At 54.3% G+C, this 18,894-nt stretch overlaps 1 protein-coding gene across 2 annotated transcripts in view; it reads right to left on the bottom strand.

Annotated features, from left to right (window-relative positions):
• Nucleotides 1-4,106: 4,106 nt before the first annotated feature.
• NF2 (NF2, moesin-ezrin-radixin like (MERLIN) tumor suppressor) overlaps nucleotides 4,107-18,894 on the bottom strand; it is a 71,737-nt gene continuing 56,949 nt past the window's right edge. The window contains exons 15-16 of one of the 2 annotated variants that reach the window (XM_044674217.1): nucleotides 17,622-17,666; nucleotides 4,107-6,213 (exon numbers count right to left, since the gene is read on the bottom strand). In XM_044674217.1, coding sequence (XP_044530152.1) covers nucleotides 17,631-17,666 — 36 coding nt within the window. In that variant the 3' untranslated portion in view covers nucleotides 4,107-6,213; nucleotides 17,622-17,630. The remainder of the gene's footprint in view (nucleotides 6,214-17,621; nucleotides 17,667-18,894) is intronic. The other variant, XM_044674208.1, reaches the window with a different exon arrangement.

The following is an 18,894-nucleotide window of genomic DNA, read 5'->3' as shown; positions in this document are numbered from 1 at the left end:
GGGGCAGGGGGGGCACCTCCCTCCCTCCCTCCCTCCCTCCCCTTGGCTTCTGGATTTAATTCTTCCTCCCAAAGCTCCTGTGGTGGGTGGGCACAGGGTGGCATCATTTATCCCGAAGGACTCCTTCCTTATGTCTGCTAAGGGAGAAATGAGGTGGTACCCCTCCCCTTCCTGCTTCTGCGGGGGGCTGCGTTTCCTTCCCCAGCCAAGGTACCCGGCTTGTAGCAAGGGACACAAGAGGGCTTCGAGAGGCGAGGCCTGGCCCACCCAGCTCCTCTCCTGCCATTAGCTGCCAGTAAATTATTGACCTGAACAGCCAGGATAAATGTGCAAAAACAGGATCATCCTTCTCGGGCCGTCCTAGCTGGGGTGATACATCATCGTCTTGGCTTTGCTGCTGGCACTGTGCAAACACAGCAGCCGATAAACAACCGGGCCCGGGACTCATTAAGCTCCCCCGGCAGATGGGAGTCACTCAGCGGACCATGGGGTGATCCTAGGGTGAGCCCTTGGCGGGTATCCAGGTCACCAGCCTCTGGGGTTATAGCTGGTCTCCCTGGACCCTTTCTGTGGATAAAGGGCCAAAGGGCAGCGATGGCTGCCAAGAGGAGCTAAGGTGCCTGGCGGATGGGCAGGGAAACCTCTCCGAGGCCCCTTATTTCACAGAAGAAACGAAGGTCCAGCGAGGGAGGGAACTCTCCCTAGGTCACACAGCAGATTTCAGCAAAGGGCCATTCCGAGTCTGAATATCGGCTGTGACTTGCTACTCTGACTGTGGGCAAATCTCTCCCCAGGCCTCAGTTGTCTCATCTGTAAAACAAGAGGAAGAGCCTAACGCTCCCCTTCTCCTATCACTCAGTCCTCAGCCCCAGTCGGTCCATTCTTAGGGTACCGGGCTCGGTTCTGGGCCCAATTTTGGTCAATGACCCAAATGTCATGAGCTACCATGAAGAAAGTGGGAGTGTTCAGCCTGGAGAAGAGAGGGCTCTCAGGGCAGGGGACTGGGCCTCCAGGGGCACCATCTCTCCAGGGAGAGGGCCACCGTGTGGGAAGGAAACTCATCCATCCGATTCTGGGCAGCTCCACAGACTTGGTGGGCCGGGAACGAGGCAGGGAAGAGTTCCAGGGAGCCGGATTTCCTGTGCCCCAGGAACAGGGCTAACAATCGGAGCTGTCAGAAACGGAGTGGGCTGTCTGCTGAGCTGCCCAGTTCGGCTGAGAACCCTTTCTGCCAATGCAGGGACCCCATTGGCTCTCGGGGGAAGCTTCTCAGAATCCTGCCTTCTAAGTGCCCCAAACAAGCACACACGATGGCAAAGGGGAAACAGTTTATCAGAAGACTGCAGAGCACATGGATCTATAAAAACCCCGAGATGTACATATTTCTTCATCTCCAGACTCTGCCTGGAGAGGGTGCTCTTGAGTAGGGTGACAGGTTGGGCCATGCAAGGCTTCTCCCAGCTCTTAGGATTCTAATTTGAAAAATTAGTTTTATATCAGATTATTATTTTAATAAAGATTCTAATTTTTTCTAATTATTTACAGTTAAAGTTGTTGGGGGGCAGCTGGGTGGTTCAGTGGATAGAGAGCCAGGTCTAGAGATGGGAGGTCCTGGGTTCAAATTTGACCTCACACACTTCCTAGCTGTGTGGCCCTGGGCAAGTCACTTAACCTCCATTGTCTAGCCCCTTATGTCTCTTCTGCTTTGGATTGATGCTAAGATGGAAAGATTTAAAAAAAAAAAAAGCCTAACAATTAAAATATTCCCATGTCTCCTGGGTCTAGTGGCTTTCTCTCTCTTTCCTGAGCATCTCCCATGCCTACAGACAACCTTTTGCTCCTTCTAATTCCTGACGTAGGGAGGAACTACTCGATTCATGCCCATTTTGTAGATGGGAATACTGAGGCTCCCAGAAGGTGCCCTATCCCCCCGGCTGGGCCAGGAGCTTCAGCCCTTCTCCAGTCCCCGAGTGCATTAACGAGACAATTGGGCACAGCTGCAGAGGGAGGGGGCTGGGGAGCTCCAAGCCTATTAGGGCTCCAGGACAGGCGAGGAGGAGCGGTTCAGCCTGAGTCAGCGGCGGAGGCGGCAGCGGCGGGCTCGAGCCTCTGACACATTTTCCCAGGCTGTTTCTGTCACCGCTGAGAGGGCCTTACCTGTCTCTTTGTCGGCTGATTTGTGCCTACTGCAGTAATAAGAGGCTGTCAGGGATCACTGTCACGGAGGGGGAGGAGGAGGAGGGAGGCTGCTTCGTCTCCTCTCCCACAAACTTAGGGAGCACCTACTGTGTGCAAGCCGCCAGGGCGTCTGAGCTGGGTGCCGGATGGAAGCCATGAATGCGAGGATGCCTCTGTTTGCTTCTGCAGCTCTGGGATGGGGGGGGGATGACTAAAGAGGGGCTGCAGGCTTCCTCTGATCCTCCTTCCTCAGCTTTGCATCATGGGAGAGTGGGGGGGTCCCTAAAGGCAGCTGGCCGCCTCTGGGGTGGGCTGACACAATACTGCAGGGGGATATGAATGGAGAACGCCCGTCCCGGGGACTGGAGGGAGACGGGCAACAGTGATGGTCCCGGGGACTGGAGGGAGACGGGCAACAGTGATGCCACAGGGGAGAAGCGACTGAGGGAAGGTCCACATTTCCTATCAATCAGTCTCTTGGGAATACTTGGATCATCCAAAGACCCTGGGTTTTGCCAGCGGCTTCCAACCCCTCTATGAACTGCTATGGCTCACATCTTCCTGAGCTGCTGTAAGTCATCATCATCCCCTTGAAGGCCATGCCCAAACTTGGTTGGGATGCATCAGTGGGAGAGGAAGGTCTCCAGCTCGGAATTTATTTACTTTAAACGCTGCTCTGGGTTTATTCATTTCTGTGAAGTCTAAAGCGGAGTTCCCGAGGAGGTTGTTGGAAAGCCCAAGAGGTCCCCCTGGCAGAGCGGTTTCTTGTCTTCATTTTGGGGGTTTTGCTCTGGTTTTCCTTTAAGACCACCCCCCTTAGGCAGCCTGTCCAAACGAAGGGCCTGGGTGGGTGGGAAGGAATGGGGCTGCCCACAGTGGAGGAGGTCTGCTGCGGCTTTGCCCGGCTTCCTCCTGAGCTGCCGGGTCCCAGGGGATGGGCCGGAGTCACCCGCGGAGTTCCCGAGTGTTCTGGGGTTTCCGAACCGGCTGTCGTGCCTACTTCCGGAGGGCCTGGATCGGGTTTTCCGAGACCGGGATGGGGTGAGGCCACTCAGCCCTTCTACAAAAGCCGCAGCCGCAGGACGGGATCGGCACCGTGCTGTTAGCTCTTGGGGTGACAGACGCCCCCGAGGCAGCCGCCCGTCACGCAGGACGTCGGAGGAGAAGTGGCCGCTGGGAAGAGCGTCCTGGGCCGCCGAGCGGAGGGAAGGGAAGCGGCCTCTCGGCTTCCTCGAAGGGGGAATGGATGAGAATCGGTGGTGGAATCCCACCCGGCAGGCACCAGCCCAGGGTTCTTCACTTTCAGAGCACTCTGTCCAAAAGAACTGGTTTCCATGGCAATGTTGGACGTGACTTATGCACTTACAGTCCCAATGCGGTGGGAAGGCCCGTGTCCCACAGAGGTTAAGAAAGGAACTGGGGCTCACGAGGGGCAGCTCGCTGGCTCAGTGGAGAGAGCCAGGTCTGGAGATGCAAGGTCCTGGGTTCGAATCTGGCCTCGGACACTTCCTCACCGGGTGACCCTGGGGAAGCTAGCGGGGAGGCCCCTCGTGGGCCTGCCTTTCGTACAGGCCTGGCTCGTGTCCCACGCTGCTGAGGCTGGCACGGGCACAGCCCCTCGGAAGGCCGGGCCGGCTCTCCGCACACAGCTTTGCCCCCAAGCACTGGGCCAAGCACTCCTGGGGTTTGCCGAATCGACAGCAGCCCTGGAATGTACCCCAAGAGCTGGAGAGTCCTGTCGGGCCAGTGGGCGGCCGGCACCCCAACCCTCAGTGGGGGGTCACTCTCACCCAGAATTCCTAGATCAGAGGTCAGCCTCCTCATTTACAGAGGAGGGCCCGCCGAGGCCCAATCCTGGCTCCGGCCCTGTCTCCCTCCGAGTGGGGCCGATGGCCCCGAGTGCGAATCTCCAAGACAACCACAGACTCTTTCAGCTTTGCATTTTTATTAAAACAATCTGTTAAAATAGAACCACCCCCCGGAATAGAAAACAGACTCGTCGGTATTTAACCCCGACAGGGGAGGGGCTCCACCTGCCCAGGCCCCAGCCGGGCCATACAAATCCAAATCGCCAACTTTTGCTTTGAAAGGGGTTTGGACGAGATGTCCACGTTGGGGTCAGGCCCGGCCGAGAGTCCGGCGGACAAAGGGGCTGAGTGGACATTGGCACAGAGGGCGAGGGGAGAGCAGGAGGACGGGCCGAGGGGGCTTGGCCAGACTGGAGACAGAGGGACACAGAGACAGACACGGGGACACCGTTACAAAATGCACTTGGAAGCGCTGGAGTGTGGGGCTGGCCAGCGGGCCGCCGGCTCACCCGCTTTCACGAACCTGGGGGAGGCCTGGGCAGGAGCTGGGGGGCTGGAAGCCCTCCCCGGGCATCCCAAAGCCCACAGACAGCCTGGCCTGCATCTTTCCTGCTCGCTCCCACGCCCACAGGGGGAGCCTCTTCTTGAGTGGAGTGAAGGGGCTTCCGTGGTTCTCCCTTTCCCCAGGAGAGAATGGCCAGGGACGCCCGGCGCTCTCCTCTCTTTCCAAGCCCCCCTGTGCTCCTGGGGCCCCAGGAGGACGGGTTGCATCAGGGCCCCAGGCCAGGCTCTCTTTCTTAAAGGGAAAGAAGCATCGAAGCTTGGATGCCCAGGAGACAGAAAGCTGGGCCACAGTCGTGCCCCCACTGCGGTGACAGATCTCACACAGAGCGTTCCTACCTTGAACCTCTCTAAGAGAGGAAGAAAGGAGGGGATCCCCAAGTTATCGGGCCCCGGGGCAGCGCTGGCTCCTCCCAGCTGGTCAGGGAGGGGGCCGGGCCAGAGCTGGTGTGGTCCCGTGGAGCAGAGCCCCATCCCAGTGGGGGGGGGGGATTCCTCAGGCCCCCCAACAGTGATGCATCCCAGGCCTCCCCCGGCCTGGATGACCAAGTGGCAGCAGGCACAGGCCGAGCCCCTGCATTCACATTCGTTGCAACCAAGAGGTCACTGAGGCCATCCCCCTGCCGGCAGGGAGGACAGAAACAGGCCAGGAGGGGCTCAGGGACAGAGGACGGGAGCCGCCAGGCAGGGCTCGGGCTCCCCAGGGCAGATCGGGGGGAGGGGGAGCGGCGTTCTTTGCTCAGAACACGTTAGCAGGCACACTGAGGGGAGGAAGGGGCGCAGATGGGCCTGGGGCAGGAGAGGCTTCGAGACAGAGCAGAGGAGCCGGAGTCGGTGCCAAAGGAAGGGCTGCCATCGACGGCAGGTCAGGAGTACCCGGGAGCTCCGGGGACATCTGAGAAGACCGGCAGCCCTCCAAGCCTCGGGCCCAACACGTCAGAGGGGGGCTTGGGGGGCTGCTCCCCTCCATGGCGGACACTGGCACGAGGCACACTCGAGAGCTGCGGCTGCTCTTTGCCCCTAAATTCCTTCCCGCAGACTCAGCTGCTCGTCCTGCCTCTGGCTCTCTGGCAGCTGAAGCACAAACTCGGGTGCCTGGACCCGAGGCCGAAGGCCTTGCCCTGGGAAGCTCTGCAGCCTCGACCCCCAGAGCCCAAAGGCGGCCCTCCTGCCACCAGCGCCGGCCCGGCCACTGAGGAGCTGCGCTCGCAAGCCTGGAGTTCCTACTTGATCGCAACGCTTTTTCCTGGATGGGGGAAGTGTGTTGCGCAAGCCTGGCGGGGGCAGTGACCCCCCCGCCCCCCATCTTCCTGTCCCCTGGCACAAGGGGCACCCCAAGGGCTTGGCTCCTCCTCGCTCCCTCGCCCGCCTCCCTCAGAGAGCGCGTGGAGCCCGAATGGCAGGCCGGACAGAAGAGGCGGCTCAGTCCAAACATCCACGGGGCTGAACTTGAATCCCACCCGAGAAACCTGGGAAGGCTGGAATTCAAGGCCGTCGCACGTGGGCGGGTCGGGGTCACCCCTCGGCTGGAACGACGTCTGAGGAGTTCCCGGTTGTCCTCCAGCCGTGCCCGGGCACAGGTGGCCGCTCGCTCCGCGGGTGGCCGCGCCACTCTCTAGAGTTCTTCAAAGAAGGCCACGCGGGACTTTGTGCTCTGTAAGGTCAGCTGTAAGAGAGCAGAGAAGGTGGTGAATGGAGGCCCGGCTGCAGCCCACGAGGGGGCTCAGGAAGGTGCCAGAGCTCTAAAGGGGGCTCCAGACTCCCCCAAACTCACACCCCAGAGGCTGTGGCCCCTGCACTGCAGAAGACACGGGCAAAAGCGTGCTAGCAAAGAAATGTCCTCCCGGCCCCGAGCAGCGGGCACGGGCTCCGACTGGCAAGGGCCGCTGGGCAGCCCCTCCGGGGCTCCGCTCACCCAGTCACACAAGCGTCTCTTCCTTCCCTCGTGAGCCCGGGGGCGAGCTCCAGGAAGGGAACAGTGCCTCCTGGGCAGCCCAGTGACGGCGGCAGGGGAGGTGTGAGGCGGGCCTTTCCACAGGCTGGGTGCCCGCTGAAGCCCAAGGCAGACAGAGCAAGACTGCAGCCTGCAGTGCGTAGGAGAAGGCCCAGCCGCTCTGTCTAGGACACGGTCTCAGGATCCACAGAGCTCTGGAAGGAGGAGCGGAAGGCGGCGCCCCTCTTCTGAAACCGTTTTCCTGATCTTGGGGCCACCAGAGGCAAAGCTGATGCAGCCCGGCTCCCCAAGCCCTTGGCACGGGAATGCCAGAGGCAAAGCCAAAGCTCCGGGGCAGAGAGAGCTGGAGAGGCAGCGACGTCCTCTCTGCTAGGCCCCGAGACAAAGAAGCGGCTACGACAACCTCCCGAGCACGTGGTCTTTGGGCCCTATTTTGGTCTCAGTTCTGTGCCTTTCTGGACCTGTTTCTTCCTCTACAAAATTAAAGGACTGCTCTGGGTCGTTCCTTTGAGCTCTAAAAAGCTGTCATGATATCACAGGATTGAGAGTCTGAAGGGACCAAAGAGAACATAATAGCCAAGTCCAAAGGAGGAAACTGAGGCCAGAAGGTTAAGTGACTTGCAGCAGGTGGGCTCCGTCACAGCCCTGGTGTGCCTCAGGATTCCCGGACACCACAAACAGCCCCCCAAAGAAAGAAGCACCCTCCCCCCATTTGGTCATTCTGGAAATGGCTGAATTTATGTTGTCCAAACAGGACAGGTTGAGGACCCGCTCTTTAAATCATGCCAGATCATGGCCTTAAAGCTTTAAAGGGTGGCCTCAGGCCTCAGAGGTTTCCTTCAGGCTCTCCCCTTGCCACCCCCAGGACCCTCAGTCATTCTTGATGGGGCTCTGGGGGGGGGGCATCTTTTACTCCTTGGCTAAAATGAGATTTCCTACGGACTTGCCCAAATCTACTCCCTGCACTGACAGGAAAAAGTGGTGGGGGTGGGAGCCGAGTCCCGCACGACCATGTCAAAGAAACGTGGCCCCTCCTTTAGCCTCTTCACTTCACACCCAGCATTCTCAGAGGCCATAGCTGGGGGGGCCTCAGATCCTTTCACGCAGCCCCTCACTTCATGGAGAAGGAAACCGAGGCCCAACATCGCCCAGCTCACAGGCAGCCCAGCTGGGATTCAGGTCTCCAGACTCCAAATCCACTGCCTCATGTCCTCTGAGGCTGGTCTGGATTCTAATCCTGCCCCCAACACTCCACACTTGGGTGACACTCAGTGCCCAGGCTGCAGGCAGCGGTGGGCCCCAATCTGCACTGGAAAGGGGGTTCCTTGGCCTAATAAACACCAGGTCGCATGACAAAATGCTCCTTACTGTGGTGGCGGTTGTCCCACCTCCGGGGGACAGTGCCAAGCTCCTGCGTCGGGCTGGGCCCCAAGCTTGGGCACACAGGCCTCCTGCGCCCCGGCCTGAGCTCCTGGGCTCTGTGGCCGAGTCCAAGAATTCTTGGATCCCACACATGACAGGCCAGGCTGGGAGGATCTGGCAGCCCCACATTCCAGGCACTCAAGCATGGGCTTGTTAGTATGCAGAGGGCCTTGTGGTGGGAGGACTCTGAGGCTCCCAACATCCACCTCTGCCAGTGCTTGAGGCCAGGGGCTGCTCCATCCCTGCACCCAGCCTCCATCTCAGCTCCCCAGAAGTCTCCCTGGAGCCGCCATGTAAGGAGCAAAGGGGAAATCCTGGGCTTCCGTCCTTGAGATCAAGGTCTGCTGGGTTCACATAGGCATGAGCCAAACATCCCTCAAGGAAGGACCTTCCCAGAGCCTGGTGAACTGTAAGGGAGTGGATGAGGAGGCGACGGGTTCCCTCGACAGCCTCCCTGAAACAGCACCGGAGAGGCCCGGAGAGATCCACGAGTCGTTGCCATGAGCAAGTCAAAGCCCTTGGCCGTGTGCGAGCCGCTCTGCCAGGCCTCGGGGACGATACCGTCAGAACCGTCCTGCGCCACTCGCGGAGCTCCTCCAATTCTGCTACAATAAGGAAGCAGAGACCCGGGAGAGCGAACCCAGCCAGCGCCATCCTCGACCAGAGGGACGCACAGCGCAGCACGGAGCCGGGAAGCTCTTCCGAAGACCCGGGAGCCCCGCAGTGTTGCAAAGAAAACCGAAGCGAGCTGTGTGAGTGGGAGCTGCTGGCTGGCAGATGGAGGCCTCGGACACACGCGGCCACTGTGGGCCCTTCGCATGCCAGGCTCAGGGCTCTCATCTACCCTGGCCTCATGGAGGCAGGTAGAAGGGACTTTGGGGATCCCCTCCACAAAAGAGCTTCTGCAGCTTATGCTTATGGAAATCACTTGGACCTTGAGGACGTCTTGAAAATCTCAGGGTCCCCCTAAGCCAGTGAAGAAGTGCCACCCCCCTCACATCCCACACAGGGGAAGAAGCGCTCCTACTGGCTGTTGGGCAGAGGGACGGGGTGGAGGAGGGCTGCATGCCCACAGAGAGCCCTCTGCATGCCATCTTTGGTACCCGTGCCACGGGTTTGCCATCACTGCCCTAAGCAAACTGCTGGTCTTGCTCGATCTTTTACAGAAAAGGACACAGTTCTGTGATGGGAAGTGTCTTGGACTAGGTCACATCAACAGACAAGGGCCAAGATTCACACCTACATCTTCTGACTCCTTCTTGGCTCTTTTCTCTGCCTCTCATCACTAAGGGGATCTCCTGGAAAAAATATGGCTTCACTGTTCTTTGGGCCCTACTCGGAGGCTGTTCAGGGCAGAGAGTGACAGAGAGGATAAATAAATGTATATGCAGGGTGCAGCCTACAGCAGCAAGGCTGGTTGATTAAGAATAAATTACATTTTCATCAGCACAGAGAGAAAATTGATTTCCAAGGCTGCATTGTGATAATCTTGTTCCTACAGCAATGGAGGGTGGAGCACTGGGCAAGACACCATCATCACTTTGGTTCCCGATGAAGAGAGGAAACATTACAATTAAGAGGAAAGAAAAAATACTCCCAGAGCCAAGATCCCTCCAACCACCCTCTGGTGGCCTCTTCTCAATTCCTGAATCCTTAGGGGATGGAAGGGTGCTAGAGCTGGAGCCCAGTTTAATTCACTTTTAAAAAATTCCCTTCATTGCACCATTTCCAAACACGAAGCTAATAACCGCAGGCCCTGGAATCTGCTTGTCCTATCAAAATACAAGCCCTGAATCCCTTTATGCTCCCTCTCCTTCTCCACATATTGAACACTAAGGAGCGGGGAGGGGGGAATCTGTAAAATGGCACGCAGATGCTCTGGTACCCAGCGATGCCAGGAAGGCAGGCGGGCGGGCTTTCGAGCAGAGGCGAGAGCCAGATTCCGCAGCCCTGAGCACCAATATAATCCGGGGTTTAGGGTGTGATAAACATCCCCCTTCTAAACTAGGAAGGATGGATGTACTGGAGGGGATTTCCATTTTAAAAGGAATCAGTGAAGCTTTCCCCAGCCTCTCATTGAGGAGGAAGCCTCATCTAAAGAAATAGCTTCCCATAATGCACAGATGGGAACACCTCACACCCAGGCCATGGCTCACCTGCCTGCCCCAGTCAAAGGAAGAATTTAAGGCCGATTCTGTCCTCATTAACAAACTGAATTTGGATTTATCTCCTTTATCAGTCCTAGGAGCAAAGGCTGCCGTGGGAAATTCCAGAGGATTTCTCCCAAATGCTTCTCCTTTGGGGGGCTTTGTCTGACAATAAAAAAAGACTGCTGAGGAAGTGAAATGATAATAACAAAGGCAGAAAATCGAGGTCAAATGGCCCAAGACAAAATGGTGCTCTTGGCAAGGCAGGCCCAGAGCCTATTCATGACTGTCCCATATTCATCCTATGACACTGGCCCAGGCCCACTGCAACTCTGTGTCTCAGTTTCTCCACCTAAAAACTGTGATCATAACTACGATTCATCTCCCAGGGCTGGTGAGAATGTAAGTGATATCTCTAAGATTCTTTGGGAAGATATCTTCTTTGGATAGAAAATCCCAGCCAGCAACACCACTGTGAAATGACCAGTGTTCATCTGAGAGATCGGGCAGGGCTCTGGCCCGGGGAGAAGCGGGTGTGCAGCCTGTCTTGTTTCTTCTATCATCATATCGTCAGCTGCTAGGAACAGGGCCACACCGAACACCTTCCCCTTCACTGCCTGGAAACCAAGTGGGACCATTCATTAGAACAAAGAGGACCCACGATACTCTCCCAAGCCACTTTCCAAATGGATTGTAAGCAAGTGGAATAGATTCTTGGGCTCTGACACCTCCCAAGGAGGGAGAAATCTGTTAACCCAACTGCCCTCCTCTACATTCTCCTCCCTCAACAGCTGGACACTATTTTTGAGGTTTCTTCTCTCTCCCCCTTCCCATCACTCACTGTTCCTACCTTTCCAAATTCCTATTTATTTCTATCACTGCCACCCTCATTCAGGATCATCATACTCTTTTGCCTTGACATGAATAATGTATTAACTGGTCCTCCTCCTTCAATGTTCCTCCTCCAAATCCATCCTATGATTTGGTTGTGGGCCAAGAAATAGGTGGAACTGGGAGCTGACCCCCATGCTCTCACACTACCAGCTGGGGCTGTTGTGGGCAATGAAATATTGGTGCAGGCTTGAGGAAGCTGGTAACTCTGCTTCATGGGGGACTGGCACTCTGTCATGGGCCCTCTGGGCAACCAGAGTACAAAAGCAGGCTTTATGACATTGGTAGGGAGTTCCTAAGACCCCAGGGAACCTCCACATCTCCCGCAGGGCACTTTTTATTTGTTTCTATTGTCCTGAACTGCTTCCAACTGCCTTGGGAGCTACTTCTACCTCGGGGTACTGAAACACATTTTTAGTAAAAAGGATTCTTTGAATCTTTGGGCTCTGATTCCTTGTACTTGCCCCAAATGCAAAAAATCAACTGGGACAAGTATGCTACTAGATTCATCTTCCTGAAGCACCACTAGAATGCCACCCACTTACTTAAAACCTTCAATGGCTCCCTATTCTTTCACCTGGCTCTATGAGATTGGTCCTTTCTATTACTCTCCTTCAGAGCCCCTATATTATAAATGGAATTCCTTGCTGTAGCCCCCAAGCAGCCCCAAATTTGCTGCCCTCTATTTTTTTGTTCATGCTTTTCTCCTCAGCTTACAATGCCTCTTCCCTTCAGATATATTTATCTAATTCAACATACTTTGTTTACGTGGTACCTATCATGTACAAGATCCTATGCCAGGTACCAGGGATAGAAAGAGAATTCCGACACAGGGGTCTACAATGCCAGGGTAGGAAAGAAAACTACACAGACACCTACGACACAAGGAAGAGTGAGAAAGACAAAAAGGAAAGATCCATACAAAATGCCACGGGATATATGAGACCTAGGGATGCCAACTGGAAGGGATGTGTTGAATGGAGTTCCCCTGTGCTTGTAAAATTCACAATTGTCGGGATGATAAAAGCCAGGATCCAAAAAGACCTTGATAGGCTAGAACTATGGACAAAGCTAATTAAGGTAAAATTTAATGGAGATAAACATAAAATTCCAAACTTGGGCTCAAAATGTCAACTCTACATGCAAAGGATGGGTGAGACAGAGCTGGATCACATAGACTTCTTCTGGTCCAGTATGAGTCAAGAATGTGACAGGGTAGCCGAGTATGTATCCTGGCTAGCCTCGGCATGATGCTCCAAAGGAGGGAGATGAGGGGTCTGTACCCATGGATCAGGTCACGTGAGAAGTACAAGCCAGGCCATGCCTAAGAGCAGGTGGTCAGGATGGTGACAGGACCAAAGACCCAGAACACCTGCAGAGTGGGCAAAGGAATGGAAGGATGCACGACAGGGAGGAGAGAAATCTGAAAGTTCCCAGATAACACCTTTGGGCATCTGAAGGGCTGGGATGAGAAAGATGAGGCAGGTTCTGCTTGGCCCCAAAGTTCAGAAATAGGGAGAGACTGTCAAGAAGTAGAGTGTAGCCTAATGGTAGGAAATTCTCTTGAGCAACCAGAATTTTCCCCAAGCAGAAAGGATGGCCTGAAGGGCAGGGGGAGGTTTCAGATTCTAGTGGACCACTTGGGGTTCCTGCTTAGAGATAAGCTGGCCCAGAAGACACCTGAGATGCTCTCTAACTTTGAGGTGGAGGTAAAGATCATTTTCATCTGAGGAAAGGCTTCAAGGTGGATGCGGCACCTAACTTGGGTTCTAAAGAGATGAGGGAGTCCACTTCAGACATAGGGAAAGGGGCGAGCAAAGGCCCAGAGATGGAAGAGGGTAGAATGTGCTTGGGAAACAGTATAGTTCAGTTTGCCCAGAACATGACAACTATTCCTCTCTGGTCCTTCTCAATCAGATCTCTAAGCCCCCCTTCCAATCCATTCCACCCATAGATGCCAAAATGATATTTCCAAAACATAATTCTGACCAGGGCACTATCCTGCTCAAGAAGCTGCAGTGGTGAGGGGGCAGCCAGGTGGCTCAGTGGACAGAGGCCGAGATATGGAGAGGTCCTGGGTTCAAATGTGGCCTCAGACACATCCTAGCTGTATGACTCTGGGCAAATCACTTAACTGCCAGGGGCTTTCAAACCCTTCCTGAATGACAAAGTCACAGGGGAGCTCCTAGAACTGCACAGCAGATTCCAGGGAGGATGGAAACCCCTCACTCAGATACCCCTGTATGACTCTTCTCTTACTAAGTCCTTATTATTGAAATTATTGTGATCAATATCCCTATTTAGCCCCAGGGAAATACAGAAGAATAGTAAAGGCTGTAAAAAAGAGCTTTTACAGACCACCCCCACACACACAGACTCCTAGGAAATTCCCACCGTTACATGTATTAATACAGAAATTCCCCCAAAAGTCTTCATAACAAACCGTCAAATAGTGAGTTAATGTTTAAGATTTTAAACTCCAACAAACTGCACCCGGATTTTCCATTCCCATACACAGAAGCTTACATAACGAGAAACCAGAAACAAAAAACCTCCCCCCTTGATCCCTGATTCAGTTCGTTACAATGGATGACAAATGGAGAAATAGCCTTCTGGGTAAAGGCCAGTATATCCCTGATCTGCTCTCCCCACTCCCTAGCCAAGGAGACAAGCCAAACATACCTTTGTATTTCCATGCCAACCTTATGTGTGATCTCAAAGAGTGTAAAAATGAACCTTACTCGAGGCAGACCAGAACAGTCTTCATGAAGCCTGCCTGGCTCTGGCTGAACCCTGACTGTTCATTCATCTTAACACGCTGACACTGTCCCACCACCGAGATTACCTGGACCCCCCATTGCCTAGACCTTACTGCTTTCTCTGCCTTGAAAGCGATGCTTAGTATTGATTCTAAGACGGAAGGTAAAGACTTAAAAAACAAAAAGCTGCAGTGCTGACGGCGGAGGAGCAGCAAGTTGGAGAGTGAGCTCTCTCCACTAAAAAACTCTTCCAACTAGACATAGGAAACGCACCCAACCAAAGCCTGATGGAGAAATCCAAGGAAGGGAAAAATGAAACCACAGCAATTTCTTGTTCCAGTCTAAAACAGCACAATATGAGAAAGGGGACTAGTTGGTGCTCAATAAGTGAAAAACCCCTTGATATCTGGGAAAGGTTCCTTAATAATGCCATCTGGGTAGTGACCAGGAACAAGCCAACGCCCAACATCCAGGAGATCTCTACCAGGGGAAGCACCTAAAATCGGAAGAAGTCTTGAGGAATTAATTGAGTTTTTGCTCAATTTAACTCAATCAAAAGTGCCCTGAATAGGAGAGGAAGGGTTCTCTACTGTACCTACCATATACAATTTGGCATCCATGCTCTAAGCTAGTCCTGCATCCGTCCCCCCAAGGTGGACCACTTTGTCTAGGATACAAAAACTCTATTTGCTAAGGTCAGCAAGAGGGATTCATATGTTAACCACATAATTAAGCATAAAATATTGAGCCAGTAGCTTCAAAGTAGACTGTGCAGAGCAGAGGTCACCAAGGTGGCTGTGGCCATTTGTTTTAATTGCAGTCAAGGCCTTTCATGAATATGCAATTTCCGTTCTATGATTTATTTATTTCCTGAGGTGTTTCAGTGTTTCATTTGATACCAACAGAGCTACAGTGAGAGGTGAATGCTAACAAAATTAAAGATGATGCTGTGATTTCATGTCTCCCTGGCCCAGAAGAGGCTGGTCACAGATGCTAAGGAATCTCAAATTGCTTGCTCTAGCCTGGCACTAGAGACCAAACTTCAAAATGGAACCAGGAGTCTGAAACCATTTTGGTTTTTTAAAAAGAGGTTCTTCTACCATCTGACCCTGAGAGCCCTAGCATTTTTCCTCTGGTCACACACTTTGTTACTCCAGCCTCCCATCAAAATCACACAAGTCAAAACACTGACCCTTTTTTCATGCAAACTCAGAGAAGTCATCCAAGAGCAAACCCTGGGAAAGAACCCTTTCTGGTGGGACCATCGTTGTGGGAGGCCTCTGATGGTCTTCAGGGAAGCTTCGGAACGGTGTGGGCTAGTGATCTCTCTGAGTCCAAACTATGGCATTATCTCCTCTATCACTCACTACATCCAACCCTCAGACTCTTCTGGGACAGCCAAACAGGTTCATAAAATGGGATTCATGTCCTTTAGCTCCACCCTGAAACAGTGTTGTGTACACCTAGCATCCACCCATAACCAATCCACTGAGAAGAGAAGGGAAGGGAAGGCAGCTCTCATCGCTGGCATTGCTCTGACTCAGATGGAAAGGCCAACATGGCCACACTAACCAACTGGTACATGAGATCAGAGAGAACAGGAAATAGACTCCCAGCCCCGAACCAAACACTAGTAACACTGTACCCCAGGCACCGTGAGTACTAGTCAGCTAGAGCCTGCCTCCTGTCCCCCCACACCCACCTTCCTTTCAAAGTTTCTCACCTAAAATTAAGTGGCAGGGTAGATTAGTGGCTACGGGAGGACCTGGGTTCTTGCCTCTGCCATTTGGTTGCCATGTAACCTCTCCAGGCCTGAGGCCATGCTCCAAGACTCACTCAGGCCCGAGAAGGACTTGTAGATCTGGCCTCCCTTCAGTTCCACTAGGAAGTCAGTCCTCAGCTAGGGAAGAAAAGGCAGCTTCCCTCTTCCCTTTACATATAACCTCTGAGCAATAGCAAAATGCCACCTTGAACTAGAGGAAACATTAAAGGCTTCCCCAAAGAGTGAAGGACATTCAGCATTAATAACCATAAGCTCTATATGGCAGGTGGAAAACATTTTAGTTTTATGAGTTTAAGGCTGAAAAACAGTAGAAATTAGAACACTAAACAATTCCTCGGTTCACCCATTGCCCTCTTCAGTTCCCCTCCCCTTGCCATCCCCAGGGCATGGAACTCTCAATGCTTCCTCAGAAGCCTGCTGGACCATTCTGCCCAGACTATGGGCAAGGGTGGTCAAACACGGCCATTTGGCAGTAGAAGAGCTCCAACCAGACACCCCAAGATGGAGAGGGCAGTGAAGGGGGCAAGTGTGGCCAAAACAACTCCTATTTAATTAGAAACAATGAGGAAAACTGAGCCAGAAGTAAACCAGGTCCACATTTCCATGCAACAGTAAAACCTCTATTAAGCAGAATCCTCCGTCCCCTCAATTTATCCTTTTGTTTTTCTCGGTCACTCTGCTCTTGACAGAAGGAAGGAAAATGTCTAACAAGTTTCTAGAGTGTGACATGAGAGCAGAGATAGATTCTGTCCATTCCCTTATTCCTTCAGTAGTTACAACACTGCCCAGGGAGCAATGAGGCATGTGAAGACCCTACATCAGTAAAAAGAAGATTCAATTTTCTCCTGTTCATTGTACTTAGCCAAAAAAAGTAGATGAATTTATTTTATGAAGATTTTCAACGAAGGTCAAAACAAAAATTTTCTATTTAACCTTGAGTTAATCTGAAAACTTAACAAGGCTCTCCCTTCCCAGAGCATTCTAGGTAGTTGGGCTTTTGTCCTGCCTCACAGATCATGCTCACTGCACACCCATGGGGAGGCCTCAAGGTTAGACTGTCCGGCTCCTGGGGGGGGCCTTTCGCCAGGTCTCTGTGGCACTGAGTAACTCGTGTCCCTTCTGTGGGGCTCCAACATATCTGTTTCTCAATAAAGAATGTGATAATAACAGACTCCTTTTGCTCTCTACCTGGCTCTGCCCAGGGCCAGCATGAACTCAGGAAGGGAAGTCAGGCTCCACTGGCATGACTGGCACCCAGAGGGGAGCAAGGGCAGGAGCTGAGGGTGACCTCAGGGCCCTCATCCCTCAGGAGAAAATGGCCCCAGAGAAGAAAAGAGACTTGCTCAGGACTCAACAAAGAACAAGTAGCTGAGGGAGGTTCTGAAGTCGGGCCCCAATTCCTGAGCGATGCCGGGCATCTGACTTCCTGGGGCCTGAATGTTTTCACCTACTGCCCAGGGCAATGGCGCACATGATGGCTGGACGGTGGGAAAAGCCTTCTGAAGCGGCCCTTAAGGCCCGCCATCACAGACTGCAATACACTTTTTAACCCTTCCCTTTGGTCTTAGACTTGATGCTAGGTATCATTTCCAAGGCAGAAGAGCAACGAGGGCCAGGCAATTGGGGTTAAAGGACTTGCCAGGGCCACAAAACTAGAAGTTAGTGAGGCCAGGTCTGGGCCCAGGCCTGGCTTCCATCTGCTGAGCCACCCAGCTGCCCCTAGACTCGCGGGATTTTAGGGCTAAAAGGAGTTTTGAGATTATTTAGCCCAAACAAGTCGTCAATTCACTCAACAAGCGTATGACCGAGCACCCCCTCTGCGCACAGCGGCCTCCCAGCTCTGAACCTGGGTGCCCGCAGGCCACACGCTCACCCCCTGCCTTGGCGCAGCACTCCAGGAGAGGCTGGGGCCCAGGGTGTCTGCTTGGGGTCGGAAGGGAGCGCTGCAGAGGGGGCAGGCAGGGGCAGGCCTCCGTCCACCCCCAGAGGACGCCGGAGGGGCCCGCATGCAGCTCGGCAGCCCCGGGGGCACGGAGGGAGGCCGGCCAGAGCGCGAGGACAGGCAAGCTCATGCACAGGTTAGTGTTACAGTCCCGTCACCACACACACGGTACCTACTTGGAAGGCTCAAATGCAGATGGGTCTTCTGCCTTGGGCTTGAGGCTAAACCAGAAAAATAAATGAAAACAAAACAAGAACATGCCTGTGTGATATGAGCAGAGTTCCTGGTGCCCTGCCCGCGGCGGTCACTGCTGGTTCTGTCTGTGACACGTCGTCCCTGTGGGCTCCTGCCAGTGCTGGGCCTGGCTGTGGCCTAAATGCTTTGCGCCTTTGCCCTCCAGGGCAATCAGGGAAAGACCTGGCAGCCCAAGAGGGACGGGGGACTCGCTCCTGCTCCTACCAGTGGGACTGGGAGAGGAAGCAGGCCCTTCCCCAGCAGCGACGTCTCTGCACGTGGAGGTTCCTAGCTCTAACGCGGCCACTGACGGGTCCCTTTTTGGTTGTGCCTGACTCTCTGGGACCCCACCTGGGGTTTTCTTGGCAGCAACACCGGAGAGGTTTGCCATTTCTTTCTCCAGCTCATTTTACAGATGAGGAAACTGAGGCCAACAGGGTGAAGTGACTTGCCCAGGGTCGCCCTCCTAGGAAGTGTCTGAGGTAGGATTTGAACTTGGGAAAAGGCATCTTCCTGGCTCCAGGCTTTACCTGAAGTACCACCCAGAGGCCCGAATCTAAGATGAGGGCCAAATACTAACGGGCTGCAGCTCCGGTGAACGAGCCACCACCACACTGAGGCCCCCGCCGGAGGAGAAGCATCCCATCTGCATCCCGGGCCTCAGTTTCCCCATCTGTAAAATGAGCCCTTGTGTCCCAAAGAGAATGGGCGGACTGGCGTCTCCTGAGAGCAGGCCAGCATCCTGCCATTTACTGACCGGGGCTGCTTCTTCCCAGGCGGGGGCCTCCTCACGTCCAATGAAAGTGGCCCCAGTGGGAGCTGCCTGCCCCAGGGGACGAAGGAGGCGGTCTCTGGGTGGGCTCATCTTCTCTGGGAAGAGGAACACGGGGACCCTGGCGTGTGCGGCCCGGCTGGGGGAAACATGCCCAGCCCAGCTTTGAATTCTGTTCCCCAAATCCAGCCCAGAGGCTCCCGCAGGAAGCCGGCGGGGTCAGGGCCTTCGATTCAGGTTTCCTTTTCCACGAGGTCGGCCTGCTGCCTGGGCAAGCCCCTCCCCCAGCTCCATGCCGCCCGGCCACTGGACAGCACAGTAGAGAGTGCCGGCCTGGTGTCAGGAGGATAGGAGGATCTGGGTTCAGTCTGGCCTCAGGCGCTTCCTGGCTCTTAGAGCGCAGAGCAGGACGGAAGCTCCACGAGCTGCCGCCATGCCAAGCC

Source organism: Gracilinanus agilis, chromosome 1 (genome assembly GCF_016433145.1).
Source record: "Gracilinanus agilis isolate LMUSP501 chromosome 1, AgileGrace, whole genome shotgun sequence".
NCBI classification, from domain to species: domain Eukaryota; kingdom Metazoa; phylum Chordata; class Mammalia; order Didelphimorphia; family Didelphidae; genus Gracilinanus; species Gracilinanus agilis.
This window is presented reverse-complemented; position numbering and strand designations above follow the sequence as displayed.